At 40.1% G+C, this 15,001-nt stretch overlaps 1 protein-coding gene and 1 long non-coding RNA gene across 2 annotated transcripts; both read right to left on the bottom strand.

Moving 5' to 3' along the window:
- Nucleotides 1-2,823: 2,823 nt before the first annotated feature.
- Nucleotides 2,824-7,099, bottom strand: glt8d2 (glycosyltransferase 8 domain containing 2). Its single transcript, XM_076075983.1, has 8 exons — nucleotides 6,964-7,099; nucleotides 6,363-6,564; nucleotides 6,118-6,235; nucleotides 5,893-5,977; nucleotides 4,975-5,087; nucleotides 4,520-4,686; nucleotides 3,755-3,867; nucleotides 2,824-3,348 (listed from the first exon to the last, which is right to left on the bottom strand). Exons 1-8 carry the CDS (start codon nucleotides 7,097-7,099, stop codon nucleotides 3,170-3,172), a joined length of 1,113 nt encoding a protein of 370 aa, XP_075932098.1. The 3' UTR covers nucleotides 2,824-3,169.
- Nucleotides 7,100-9,740: 2,641 nt separating this feature from the next.
- LOC142931926 (uncharacterized) lies at nucleotides 9,741-14,146 on the bottom strand. The gene is made up of 3 exons (XR_012947432.1): nucleotides 14,050-14,146; nucleotides 11,635-11,678; nucleotides 9,741-9,853 (listed from the first exon to the last, which is right to left on the bottom strand). It is a non-coding gene; the product is annotated as an uncharacterized LOC142931926 (long non-coding RNA).
- Between the last annotated feature and the right edge of the window lie 855 nt (nucleotides 14,147-15,001).

Below are 15,001 nucleotides of genomic sequence, written 5' to 3'. Positions count from 1 at the left end.
GTTTTTCTGTCTTTCATTTTCATTATTAGCCTCCACACTCTACTCAGGGTGTATTGGACACAAGGTGATATGTTAGGTGTGGTGAAAGGTGCAGCAGTGCACACTTCTGACCCCATCCATCAGTGATGCCGGGTGGGGTCACATGGTCACATTGTTGAGTGAACCTGATTGTATAGCCAGGTCTTCCAAACAATACATCACATGGCTGCAATATACAGAACACAAGCCATTCGTACTGAAAGTCTCAGATCAACTTTGTTTATCGCAGTGTTGCAGCCGCCCTGTCACACATGAGAAAAACGTCACTCTTTACACACACTAAGAAAAGTGAAACACCTGTCAAAATATATGGTGAACTCTTTCAAGTTACTTTGAGGAGCTTTTCACTGGTTATGAAGCAGTCTGAATGTAATACTGATGCCTCTGTATATGACCTTCCTGGGCCCGCTGGCTGGAACCGCTGGGTCCAGTCAGTCCTGGAGAACCAGAACCAGGACTGAGTGGAGCAAGCTGTCAGACCCCTGCTGCAGTGAAATGAGAGGTTCTCTAAAGGGAGTCTGGTGCACTTTTGTCCACAGGGACCACCAACATCGACTAAAAAGGATAGTTCCTTGAGGTCCTTTTAAGAATAGTATATGCTTTTTCCCCCTTATATTTTTATATTTTTTAAGTGTAATCATTGCAATTCCATCTTTTAAAAATTATTATAACTATTTATATTCATTTAAATGAATTCCCTTTTTTCTCCGTACCTATATGTTGAGGATTTAAGACCATAATCTGTGACGTAAAACAGAAAGAATTTATTCTATTAACAGAAAGTCGGAGGCTGACTACAGACTCCCACAGGGTTTGCTTGAGTTTCAAAGGTATTCAATAATTAATTCATTCAAATTCAAACTAGCTGTACTCAACCACGGTAGCAATAAGTCAGCGACAGAACACTCCTCAAATATTTCCTCTGATGATGGATGAGACTCTGATTTAATAGACTCGCACAGTGTGTTTGACATCAATACAATGATTCCATGAACAAACTACAGTTACATCAAAGACAGGTCCATAGTGGTGATGGTCTTCATCAGCAGTTTAAAACTATTTTGCTTTTACAGCAAAGAAATACAAAAAGAACTAAAACACATCAAAGTAAAACCTAGCGTTGAATTGTATTCTCATAACTCCTAAATTAATAACCATTAATATATATAAATCAACCAGCAAATTGTGAATTTATTTTAATCAAATTATGAAAACAAATCCCCAACTCCTAAAATTTTAGATATTATATAATCCGACTTGGGCTCAACCAAGATTATCATTATGAAGAAAACAAACTGTGATGAAAGACACTTAAATAGTATAATGAAAAATGAAATATGGTAGTTGTGAAATAATGTGAATTAATAAAACCAAATCATTCTATGTTTATGGTGGCCAAGTTCCATTGGTAATATTTGAATCATAAGTTTTAATTATTTATCAAATGTCACCAATTTTTACATTTTTAAATTGATGTATTTATTTCAAGCATCCAGTGGCATTTTTCCTTTTCGGCTTTTAATTTCATAATGTCACTGGACAACGTTTTGTCTAACTGCAACAAGTTACCAATTGAGTTGCCTAGAACAGGGGTCTTCAACGTTTTTCAGGCCAAGGACCCCCAAACTGATAGAGAGATGGAGCAGGGACCCCTGACTAAAATTGTGTTTTATATTAAACTGGGCCTAGTGCCATGTATAAACATACCTCTTTATTGTGCATTCAATACTAAGCTATTCAAATAATACACAGGTTAATTTATTCATGTTTTTATTTTAAACATGTGCAAGGTACAGTGAGTAGGGAGGCCGTGCCACTGCCATTTATAAACATACCTTGTCAGCTGATACCAATGCCAATATCAACATTGTCTGTCAATTGCATGATAATCATGCATACAAGATATTCAGATTTTAAACATAAATGTGGAAACGAAAAATGAGTGATGGTCTGTTAGTGCCACTGCCATGCATAAACATACCTGTTATCTTTCATACAATACTGAACTATTAAAATAATGGACAGATTCATGTTTAGAGAAAAAAATGTTTTAATTGTCTAATCAACCAAAAATTTCGCGGAACCCCTGCAGTACCTCCACGGACCCCCTAGGGGCCGCGGACCCCCTGTTGAAGACCTCTGGCCTAGAATGTAATGTCAGTAAAAACTTAATTTAAAACCCATGGAGAGTGCACCATTGAAACCAGCGGGTTCCACTAAAGATCCTGACTACCTCTCTGGCTCCCCCCAGTGGAGCAGAACCAACAGTGCACTAACACTTGGAAGAAAAATGTACTCTTCAGGGATTCTGTGATGCATTTGAAGAGTTTTACGGCCTGCAATTGGTGTATCTCTGCAGTAATGAGAAAGATTATTTTTAAATGAATACAAATTTCAAAAAATCTGAACAAAGTAGAAAAGATATGTGGGCCAGAACTGGGCCACAGCATTTTACAATATGTTTAAACGCATCGGGCCAGGTCAGGCCCACTTACGTTTCATCTGACAGTCATGCTGTATATTGGCCAGTTTCGGGCCGAGGACCCGGGCGTATACTGGGCCAGAAGAAACGCAATCATGTGGCCCAACAATGGGCCGGATGAATTTTGCTATCTGGGTAGTTTGCCGGTATTATTTCCTGTCTCAACGATGTCCAGGAACTTAATAAGCCAAATGATCAGTAATATAGCTGTAGTAACAGGACACAGTTATGTATTACCTCAATATTTCAGTGCCTTATTTGAAGCATTAAAGTCCCAGCAAAGATGAGACTGAAAATTAGAGTTCTGAAGATTTATTTCATGTTCGCATGGAAAGACATTTTCTCTTGCTTAACACAATTTACAAAGACTCTAAACTCTTGTCAGTGTTACGAGTTTCTCATTTTCACTTTCAACACATTCCTAGAAGTTATATTCTAATATCTTTAAAGGTATCCATCACTTGCTGTAGATAACGGACTAATAACATTTTGTGTATTTAGCTTACGTAGGCTTAATACATAGAGCATTGCATTCCTCTGCATTACATTCTCCGTACGTTTGGCAGTACACCTTCCGCCACTGCTCAATTAAGTCCTGAACTTCACATGCTTCATGTCTACCTGACGCTAAGACATGTCCCACAGACCTCAGCTGTCGCTCTCAGGTCGTGCCAAGGAGAACCTGCTGGAGGGGTCTGGGATAAACCACCTCTCCCACAGATCCAAGTGAACAGCAGGATAATGCCATGGTTTAAAAGGACCGTTCCAGTGCAGTAGGCGCGCCTCCTGTAGGAAGCTCTCTGAATAGCGGGCATCTGGACTCCAGCCTGGACACACAGGAAAGCTCAATTCAAATTGACCATGTCTGTATGTGGCATATTTAATGATTCCACTTCCATCACTTGCCATAATTAATGTAAATGTAAAAGGTAATTAGTTATGTCTGAATAACATGTTGAACACTATTGTAATTCCATTAATCTTGTTTATAATGTATTGTTATTAGTTTGGCACTGAGACCAATGTGTAGCATAAGTGCCCTCCTCTCTGTGGATCCTGTCCCTATGGTAGGTTGATTTGTGATAAGCTTGGTTATAATACTTTAATATTGTTTGTTGAAGTGTGTTTTCTATACTTTGTATGCTAAAATGAGCTTCCAATTAGCACAGCAATTAGGCATTTCACAATAAATACTGGAATTATTCTGTATGTGAACTGGAGTGATGATCTTACCCATGTGTCTGACGTGCCACAACGGGTCCAGTGTTGTGTATTTGTCATGAAACACTATTAACATGGGTGGAGTCGCCACGCCTCCTGCCATTGCACTGCTGTATATGTTGTGCCTGTTGGAGAGGAGAGGAGGAAGAGGGTTTCTGATCAGGCGGATGCTTCTACTGCTCCGCAACTCTTATAAAATATAAACATAAAAATGCATATTTATGTTACAGCCTACACACGTGAAATAAAGAAAGGTGATTTAATAAAAAAGGACTTGCTCATTTAATCACGCTTCATTCAAATCAAACGTCATTAGAAGCTTTGAATGTAAAAAATAAATTACATTTGGTCCAGCCAAGTAAAAACGTTCTCGCAAAATAACCATAGAAACTTCTCAAAACACGTAGAGTGCTGAAGTTAGTGAGAATATGTCCATCTCTTTAATCTGAAAATCAACTTAAAACCATTCAAATCTTGGTTTAGTTAGTTAGTAATAACTTATATCTTAATCAATAGACACACAGTCAGGGAGTGTCATCGAACCAGGGACCCAGGTGAAGGAGACCCTCAGGCATTTTCTTCGTAATCTCTGATAAGAGACTGAACATGTAGTTTGTGTTTCTGTAAATATTCTATTGTTTTCATATATTTCTCCTTTGCCAATCAAATTACAGTATTGCTTTTGCTACTGTTTTACCCCACAGCTTCATCTTTGAGCTGGACATGTTGCAAAATGAAATGTAAGGGTTTCCAGAAACTGATGGTCACTGTGCGTACCGGAAATTCTCCTCCATCCATTTCTCCAACTGTTTGGTGATCTTCTGTTTCTTCCATTCATTGACATCTGCCACAAACACTCCAGGGTTGAAAGAGCATTCTCTGGGGTCGATGCCCAGGTCTCTAACTTCCTCTTTCCTATAGTCCAGGAAGCCCATGTAGGTTGTCTAGGGGACAAGCTCAGAGGAGAGGACGCCATATTTCAATAAACCAATGTGTCTTTTCAAAGGAATATAACGTTCAGTATCAAGTCCTCTAATGGTCCAAACTGAAGACCCATTAATAAAAACCAATGCATCTTGCCCTGCATACTTTTTAATGACACTAGCTAAAGGCCAAAAGTGGACCGACCCACCTTTTTGATTATCAAACAGCCATTACAATGCCTCTTCACACTGCCGAGTTAATAGTCAAAGTGATTATGATACAATATGATAAAAGACATAAACATCCACCTGCATGCCGATGCTGCGCACCATCTCATGTGTGGAGGGCAGGTCGCAGTCGGTGGAGAAAGCAGCAGCATGACCCGGCTTCAGCTTCATATTGAACAGATCCTTGATGTCGCCTGAGAAGCATGAAAAGGCTGTAAGTGGTACAACACATACACATATTCTATAACTGTTACACTGTCGCCCACCTCTGTATGAAATGAGGCAATATTGCTTATTTCAGTCTCACTGCATGAAGACATAATTGATACAAAGTCAATTTAAAAAACTTTCAAATGTGTGGATTTGATGTTTATCAATGAGAAATTGTAATCATAAAACTTTTGATTCAGTTTAAAAGTTTGAACGATTTAATATTTGATAAATCAATATATAACAATACTATATTACTACATTATTATTGTGCTTTTATAATATTGTGTTATGCTGTATCATAGCATTCACTTGGATTTATATTATATGTACTTCTGTTGTCTTAATAATTTATAGTGTTTGAATATTACACAAACTGTGCATATATTAACACTATATACTTCATTATATTTATTATAATTATATCATTATGTATGTTATACTTATTATTCATATCTATACCTATATGTTTATAGCATATATAGTTAACACATCATGGCTGCTGAAGTCACACGAATGACTCTCTTAACAAATACTAATCAAGTGTTAGGTATTGCAATATATATATATATATTAGCTTTTTAATGTCACCTCTCTAATTTCATTAATCTCTTACTTTTTAAAAACATTTTTAATTATGAATTATATTCAAAAAGTTCGTTATATGTTTTTACCACTCAGCCTGTGCTGCTGTAACCTCTGAGTTAAAGGTTTTATCAATAGGCCAACCTTAAAACCATTTCATCTGAAGGATGCATGGATTCCTGCCTACCGTGATCACACACATACCCTGCACAATGACATCATCGTCTAGGTATATCACCCTCTTATGGTTGATGTCAAGCAGGGGCAGGTAAAAGCGCACAAAGTTGAGCTGCAAAACAAAACAGACGTTATGATTGTCGCATCTTTGTGACCTAACATTCAGATTGTGGGGTAGCGCACGTTGGAGCTGCATCTGTGCATGTGAATCGTATGTGTTGTTACATGAACAAAGGCAAACCCAGAACTCACTGGATGTAGCAGTTCGGGTCGAGAGGAATCAGGCTTCACTTTTCCTTTCAGAACCATGGGGTTGAATTCCAATATCTTATATTTGATGCCTTTCAGTTTAGTCTTCACTATGTACTGTCTGGGAAGACGCGAAGAAAGAAAAACTGGGTAAATAAAAAGTCATGCGAATAGGCAATAATACTGGGGTGTCAGGTGCCCCCCCCAAAGAAACATTGACAATTAAAGATTCTGTACAAGTGACAAACCTCGTCAGTTTCACGGCTTCGCGAAGAGTGACAATATAGAAGAACACACTGGCGTCTGTGTTGCTGTAGATGCTGTTGATGACCGCCATGGTTGCACCGATGCGCTCCTCCGATGCGCATATCACGACGGGGACGACATTATCCGCCTCCGACACTCTCGCTGCGGGAACTCGCGCCGCGCTTCCGAGGCTCTTCCAGTGATCTGAGAGAGAATTCCCAAAAAAACTGCTCAGTAATCTCCTAAAACAGAACAAATGTCACTCAAAGAAGAGTAACTAGTGCATTTGTTGGAGACTATTTTCAGCTGCGCATTGATACACATTTGTTGCTCTAGTGAGTTTTTGTGGCACCAGGACACTTTAAGTTGGATTTTGTCAAAATAAACTCCAGTGTGTGGTCATGGTAATGTAGGAACATGTCACCCAGTGCAACACTGTGGCTCATTGATGTGTTTATAATCGTTTTTTTGAACGATGGGGCTCCATGGCACAGAGGAAGAAGATATATCTGGTTTTATATTCACAGACAATACTCCTTTAATGTTTTCCCACGATTGAATGTGCTCTGTATAGATTTGAATAAAGCCTGTGTGTGGGTGTACCTGAGAGTTTGGGCCGAGTGGAGGCTCTAAGCACTGTACTGTGCAGGAGGAGACCCACCATCAGCACCAGCAGCACCAGGAGGGCCCGGTTAACTGAAACACAGGGAGAGGCAGGACTCGGAGTCAGCAAGATCATCTTTACAAATGAACACCACTTTTATGATTTCTGAAACATGAATGCAATCTCCAGAAGTAAAACGCCAACATCGGGCTATAAACGCTCCACACCACGGTCACATGACGTGGCATCACCCCCACTCAGCTGAAGGAGGACTAGTGTTTGGCTTGATGATGTTTTGTAGTCTCATTTAGCCACTTGTTTGCAACCTCCTTTTTTAAGACACGTAAAACGTTTAAAATTCCCAAGAGAGGTATTTACTGATTAGTGATGAGTTATATCATCGAACAAAAGGACTTTGAAACGAGGGAATCGGAAGAGCAAAAATACCGACTCATTTCTAGGTTTTAGGACTCCTTCCTCCAGCACTCTATGATTATTTATTAGTTATCAATCTCTTCTTTTTTCATTTTTTTATGGAAAATGTTGAATAAAAATGAAAAATGCCTATTGTGGGTGACAAAGCCCAAGCTGATGACTTCGTAGTGCTTCTTTTGTCAGACCAAGAAACCAAAATGACATAAAGGAATAGTTTGACATTTTGGGGAAAAGACTTTTTCATTTCCTGCGGGGAAGGGTTGATACCAGTCTCATGAGTCATGCTAGAGCTTAGCTTAGCTTAGCTTAGCGTAAAGACTGGAAGCAAAAGGAAACAGCTAGCCTGGCTCTGTCCAAAGGTGATAATACACATTCCAAGACATCCAAAGCTCACTAATTAATAAATTGCATTGTATTTCATTAATCCGTACTCAAACAGAATAAACTGCTTCTGGCCTCCATGGTCCATGGTCCAAGCTAGAGATGGTTGCTCTTCAAGACATATTTATTTATTTACACAGCATGTAGAAATAAAATGTTTTTGTTCAGTTTGAGTACGGATTAAACAAATGAAAATGTGTTAATTGGTGAACTTCACATATGCTCATAGGTGTAATGTGGACAGCACAAGGCTAGCAGTTACCCTGTGCTAATTGCCTCTCGTCTCCAGCACCATACTTAACAAAAAATGAGACTTTTCGATCTTCTCAAACTCACAGCAAGAAAAATTATATGTCAAACTATTCCTATAAAGATTAAAGTGTTGACATTTCACTGTATTGTTTTCTTCTCATTGCAGCAGAAATACACATTGTGTTTCACCTCTAAAGTTGAACACCAGCTGCAGTCAGGCAGACATAAGAGAAAGGAGGATCGAATACCCATCTGCAACCTGTTAACAGACACTTTTATCATGTCTGGCTGCTCATCCAGGTGCCATAGCTACTTCTGCACAGTATGCTACCTGAGCAGCAGTTTTACACATTCAGGACTTGCTGACCCAGATCAAGGATTGCACATATGTACTTTTTGATGTACAGTTAAAGATGAGACATACACCCAAAAGCAGTGGCGGGCCGTGCATTTTATACCTGGGCCTTCTGTGCTGTCCTACTACAGTTGGACCGGCCGGCTGTGGAGCTCCGTTTCCCTGCGAACGTGTTCGTTGATCTGTGGATCCACTCGGGTTTCTCCAAAAGTTTTCAAAAGCACCGTAGTGTCCCTATGGCGTCCTCAGGTTAGCATCGCGTAGCTCCAAACACCAAGACGCTCAGTTAAAATGAAACACATTCCCAGCCATAAAATGTGCGACGCTGTCAACCAGGAACACCGTTCATACAAATAAATAAACTACACCAAGCAAAACCCTAAAAATGTTATAATTTATTCCATATCTTTCAATTTTAACTCTTACTACTCCAACTAACTTCTGCCAGCTTCCTTAAATTTCACATTAGTCACGCGCTGGCCCACTGACCAATCACGGCGCACGTTAATGCAGACGTACTTAGCAGGCTACCTGGGTAGCACTGGCACGTCAAAGAATACGCCCAACATGTCAAACTAAAGATCTGATTGGTTGAAGACTATGACAATCAACAATATCGTCCCCATTCACTTAAACTGCAAAGGCTCTCTAGCGGGCATCGGGCCTCTCTCCTTACATAGAGACATAGGGGCTGAATCTGATTGGATAAAAGCTGACGGCCCACCACTGCCCAAAAGGCAGATAAATTCCTCAAAAGCAAGGGTTGAGACAGACATTTAGTGCTTTAACAATGTTGGGTGGACATAGATGTATTTTGCTTTCAGTCCAAATTGCTTTTCACACACTGGATGGAATCCTACATTTTAACTCATTACAGCCTGACATCTGGTTACCTCATCAACCCTCCCCCAGCACACACACACACACACACACACACACACACACACACACACACACACACACACACACACACACACACACACACACACACGCACACACACACACACACACAAACACACATTTGGTGCAAGTGCATGGAAGCTGGATGCTTCCCTTGAGAGAAATATGGGGGTTTCCTCACTGGCCTTTGCACAAAGTAATACTGATGCTATTGTTAATAGTCCACTCCCACAGCCTCATGTGGGAGTGGACGACGCCATCATCTACCTGCTGCAACGACCTCAGTTGCACCTGGATGGAACCGGTGGCTCTGTGAGAATCACTTTCTTTGATTTCTCCAGTGCATTCAACACCATCCAACCACTGCTGCTGAGTGAGAAGCTGTGGGTGGTGGGGGTTAACACGTCCACCGTCTCCTGGATCACTGACTACCTCACAGGCAGACCACAGTTTGTCCGACTGGGCCGTGTGCTGTCTGATACGGTGATCAGTGGTATTGGAGCTCCACAGGGAACTGTTCACCTTGTGCTCAGGGTCATGCCATCTGCAGAAGTTCTCTGATGACTCTGCAGTGGTCGGGTGTATAAGGGACGGACGGGAGGAGGAGAACAGGGCAGTAGTGGATGACTTTTGTTAAGGATTTCAGTATTAAAAGCATTATTAGTAGGATTAAATAACACCCCAAGTGGTGAGTAGAAGTGTCACAATAATAAGAATGTCAAAATATGTTAGAGTCACAAAATATTTACTTATGGAATGTATTATGTTTACAATATTCTTACTTGTAGATGATATTATGTTACAGTATTTTACTCATTGAATGTATTAAACCATAGAAGTATAGTCACTAAAGGTATTAAAACACTGTATGAATAGTTTTGAGGGTCAGAAAGAGATCATTTTGAGTGAGACTTTACAGAGGTGCAGCAGAGAACAGAGGGATGGACAACTGACCACCAGGACCTGAGGAGGAGTCCGGACGACTTCAACCAAACACTGAGATGATAACTGCCCCAAGCCAGGAGGGGCTATTGAATTTCGGCCAATCACAGAGGCTGATACTGGACATTTAAACTTTCGGACAGAGACTTTTAAATATAGGCTTAGTTCCAGAGGGTTTTTGCCAGAGTTCGCACCGTTACCACTCTGGGTAGTTTACCAGCTGGGCTGGGCTATTTAGTGGGCCTTGTGAGAACTCTGCCCTGGGGACATATTGATATCGATAGAGTAATTCAGTTTGCAACTGTTCTAGCTTCTCTTGTTTATTAAATATTTTTTGATTGTTAACCGGATCCAGTTCATTTTTGGTGCGACTGGAAAGTCCAGCGGTCTGGGTCTCCCCTGAAAACATCTAACCCTAACACTTTGTAGAGTGGGCCGGTAGAAATCACCTGATTCTGAACGTGACCAAGACCAGAGAGATGGTGGTCGACTTTAGGAAATACAGCAATTTAAAAAATAATGAAGCTAAGAACCAGGTGTGGACCTGAGCCTCCTCCGACTGTATACAGGTGGTCTACCACGTGAACATACTTGAGCAAACTCTCAAGATAAATCTTCAAAAAAAACTACATGGAAATAAATAGTATTACTCCCGCTGAGAGTTCTGGGAGAGGATGTGGACATGATGGAGGAGTACAAGTTCCTGGATGTGTCCATCGACAGCAGACTGAACTGGTAGGCTAACATCAACGCTGTGTACAAGAAGTCGACAAATTTTTTTCTGGAAGAGGTGGTGGAGAGGAGGACACTGAAGAACTATTATCCATATTGGATAACCCGGACCACCCTCTCCACCACCTCCTGCAGGGACAGTGGAGCACTTCCTCCAACAGACTGATCCAGCTCCGCTGTCACAAGGACAGATACAGAGAACCTTCCTGCCCACTGCTATTAGATAATAAATCACCTCTGGCCAGATCATCATTCACTTGACTACAACATCGCTACACTGTTGTTGCTTGTTGTTGGTGATTCTTGGACTACTGTTTAGTTTGTTTAGTTTACCTAGTTGTTAATTTAATACCATTCTAATAAATTGTATATACTATGCATTTTTTGCATTTTTATATTTTATTCTATTTTATCTTATTTTGTATTATTCTATTTCTTCAAATTCAATATCTGCTCTGTTATTTTATTGTACTGTATATATTATATTTTACTCTGTAAATTGCTGCTGCTACAATCTAATTTCCCCCTGGGGATGAATACATTTTCTATCTATCTAATATGAATCTGTCTAGTGTTACTGTCCATCAACAGGAAGATTTCATGTCAAATTATAGAACCCATGACCATAAATCAGCCACAATTACATTTGTATTACAATTTGTTTTTTACTTACTTTTTCTCAGGAGACTCATATTTCATGCTTGCTTCCAGCGACATCTGCAAACATACAGAGATAAAGAGAGCTATTTAGTCACTCAAGAGGAGGTAAAAAGATGAAATAGAGTGCTGCAGTAAGTACCCTCTCGTCTTTGCGCCGTACTTTTCTTTCATTGGCAAAGGAAGTTCCTCCCAATCCAAAATGTTTCTCTCAAACCAGGAAGAACTTCTGCCAGTACACTTCCATGTAGTACACTGGTGTATATCGTTACTTGCGAAGTGTGTGAATTTCGACAGGGTAGCGTTGTCTCCAATGGCTGCTGGGCACTCACCAAAGTGATGATCGTTAGCTAGCTAACAGCGGCAACAGCAGCTAGCTAGCGGCGTCTTAGTTTGTGGTGCCAAATGCTAAATTAACCCAATAAACAAAACTGATGGTTTCTATTCGACAATATAGGTACATAACGTTTATTAGTATAGTGCGGAGTTCACCGGAGCAACTCCAGCCATTTTGAGATTTTATAGCAGGTTAAACCGGTTTAATTGATAACATTTATCACGGTCACATTCTTTTTAGTGTGTAACCCGCCGTTTCCGGTCAGCAAGCATGCACAATACCTGGGCCCTAAATGGAACGGGGCCAACCAATGTCAAAATGGCTGCTGTGGAAAGGGCCTATTGCTTAGCTGTAGTTCTATAGTGTATGACGCATTGAACAGATGCAGAGAGGAGCTCCGGGTTCTTTTGTTCATGGAGAACAGTGTGGTCACATTATATTATTATAGTATTTTTGTCAATTCAAGATTTGTGGAACCACTTTAGGGCCCTCATATTGCTGGATTTGATTAAGACTTGTTGAGGATGGGGTTGGTTGGATCCAAAAGCGATGGTCACATTGAACACTTAACACAAAGACAAATCAGTAAAATGTGAAAATAAAAGCGCACACAGAAATGCCACATGTCTTGCATATATGTGTTTGTGACTGTTACAAACTACCATGGTGACCGGACCTGCAGTAAAGTCTCCGAGGCCCAAAGCCAGGAGACACTGGAGGACACATGGGGCTGTGCCTGTCCAAAACCTTCCACCACTTCCTTCCTTCCTGGTGCCAGGGCTTCTTCGAGGAATGTTTGCCTTCCAGCTTTTTCAGCTTTTATATAACTACAGAATAGAAGTGCTTTCACAACAAACAACAAAACGCTCATCTTAACTGTCCAACAGCTTAAACCCCCCCCCCCCCCCCCCCCCTCCATCCTCTTAAAATCGTCAACTCATGTAACTCTTCTCTTGTGCATTCGGTGCGAAGTGGCGAGCCCTCAGCAGGAAACGGCACACTTTTAAGTTGTTCATCAGTTTCACACCAGCAGTAGTGACTCAGTCTGCTTTTCATGTTTCAGCACTTGAACCGAACGAGGACAGGGCGTGCAGTTTGTGTCATGCATTTGTTTCTGGTTTGTTTGTCACTGTTTAGAGCAGCCCAAAACATCTGGACCTGATTAGCTCCAGATACTAAACTGGCCAGCATGGTAATCCACTCAAGACTTTCCAAATGACAATGCATTGTGCTGACATTCAATGTGTTCTTGAATCTTAATGCATTTAAAGTCACACTGTCAATGTTTTTGCATAATTCTAGCACCAAATATGAACTCTCACACTATATTATTTTCCTTAAATGGCTTCTTCAAGGCATTATCGAGGAATTGGGAGGCAGGATTTTTTTTTTTTTTTATGTAGCAACCAGCTTCTGAGGTTGTAACTGTGTGGAATCCAGACACAGTTACATGTAAACTCTCAGGGGGTGGGGGTTGGGGGTGCAAGCCATACTACTCTAGTCATCACACTGCAAAAAATTCCTAACTTGGGTGAAGCGGTTAACTTTTTCAAGACTCACAATAAAGAAAATGTTTGTAACTTTTTGTAGATTTGCAATGGAGTTAAATCATTTTGAGGGAATTTTCTAAAAAACAATTTTTGAAACAAGCCTAAATGAGGCAAATCATTTTCCTCGAGGCCTAAGTATTAAAAAACAAACCCTCGCTCCAAAAAACTATGGAATTGAATTGACACAATGGCAAACTGGGTCATGCATTACACATTTACAGATTTTCTTTCACTTGGTATTAAAGTTAAAAATTAACACTTTTTTTTGTAAAGATAGTTATTTTTTCCAGTGTGGCAGGACAAAAGGTTCTCTCGTATAACATATAGAACAGGGTTGCATACATACCACAAAATGCACAAATCATACTTCACAATATACAACATACATATACGGGTAAAAAGTGCATTATCTTAGTGAACATGCCCCGTAGAAGTCAGAGATAAATGGAGGAGGAGTGTCCCTGTTGGTTTGATATGTAACTTATGAGTCATGTAGCACAATTTAGAGCACATTTAAAATGTCACAAATGCAGCCTATACTTACCAGAAATAAAGACGGTGGTCAGTCTCATTCCTGATGTTCATGGTCCATGTTGTAAAACCTCTGAGGACTGAGACATTACCCTCACCAACAATCCCACTTTTCTCCTCTCTCTCTCTCTCTCTCTCTCTCTCTCTCTCTCTCTCTCTCTCTCTCTCTCTCTCTCTCTCTCTCTCTCTCTATCCTTCTTCCAGATGGGACTCATCTTTTTCACCAACGCTCTGATTCCTTGCTGTCATTTAGCCAGAAGAAGCCACGGAGGAGATAAGTGGGATTGTTGGGGCTCCATATGTTAAGCAGAAATGATACTGGAAACTGTATTTCTGCATAACATACGGAGCCCTGGAGGTTAGTTTATTTTTAAATATCTTGCTCAAGGCTTGCTACCGTACTTACTAGTACTAAGTGAGGAATACAAATCTATTCTAACCAGCGGGCTGAGCCATGTACTTAAAGTGGTATTTATCAATCTAAAACATGGGCAAATCACCTTTAAAGTCATATCCTGACAGAAATAACTGATTTAAAACAGGTTGGGGGTGTTTTAGTGAGCCAAATCGCAAATCTTTACAAATACTACATTTCCCAAAAGCCCAGCGTGTCGCTGTGCTGGAAAGGACGACTAAAGTTTATTCCTGCTTCAACAGTTTGGGATGTCACATTTGTTAGGCCTGTAGATATTAATAATATTGATCTATAAATATTTGCTGACCATGAATACTGTTTAAATTATTCAATTATCAACATGTATTAAGCCCATTGAGCGTTTTCCCTCACGAAATAGACATTTTTAGTTAGTTTAAACTTAAAGTAATGTTTTTATATGTAAAATTCGTATCAGTGAGCATTCCGACGGAAGGGGATTAGCTCCAAATGTTAACAATTGATTTGCTCAAATTACACAATTATTACATTTTAACAATAATAATAACTTTTGTTTGTCCTTGCCCTTTTT

Source organism: Anarhichas minor, unplaced genomic scaffold (assembly GCF_050575085.1).
Source record: "Anarhichas minor isolate MPS153535 unplaced genomic scaffold, ASM5057508v1 ptg000055l, whole genome shotgun sequence".
In the NCBI taxonomy this organism is placed as follows: domain Eukaryota; kingdom Metazoa; phylum Chordata; class Actinopteri; order Perciformes; family Anarhichadidae; genus Anarhichas; species Anarhichas minor.
Note: the sequence above shows the minus strand (reverse complement) of the source record. Positions and strands in the feature narration are given on the sequence as shown.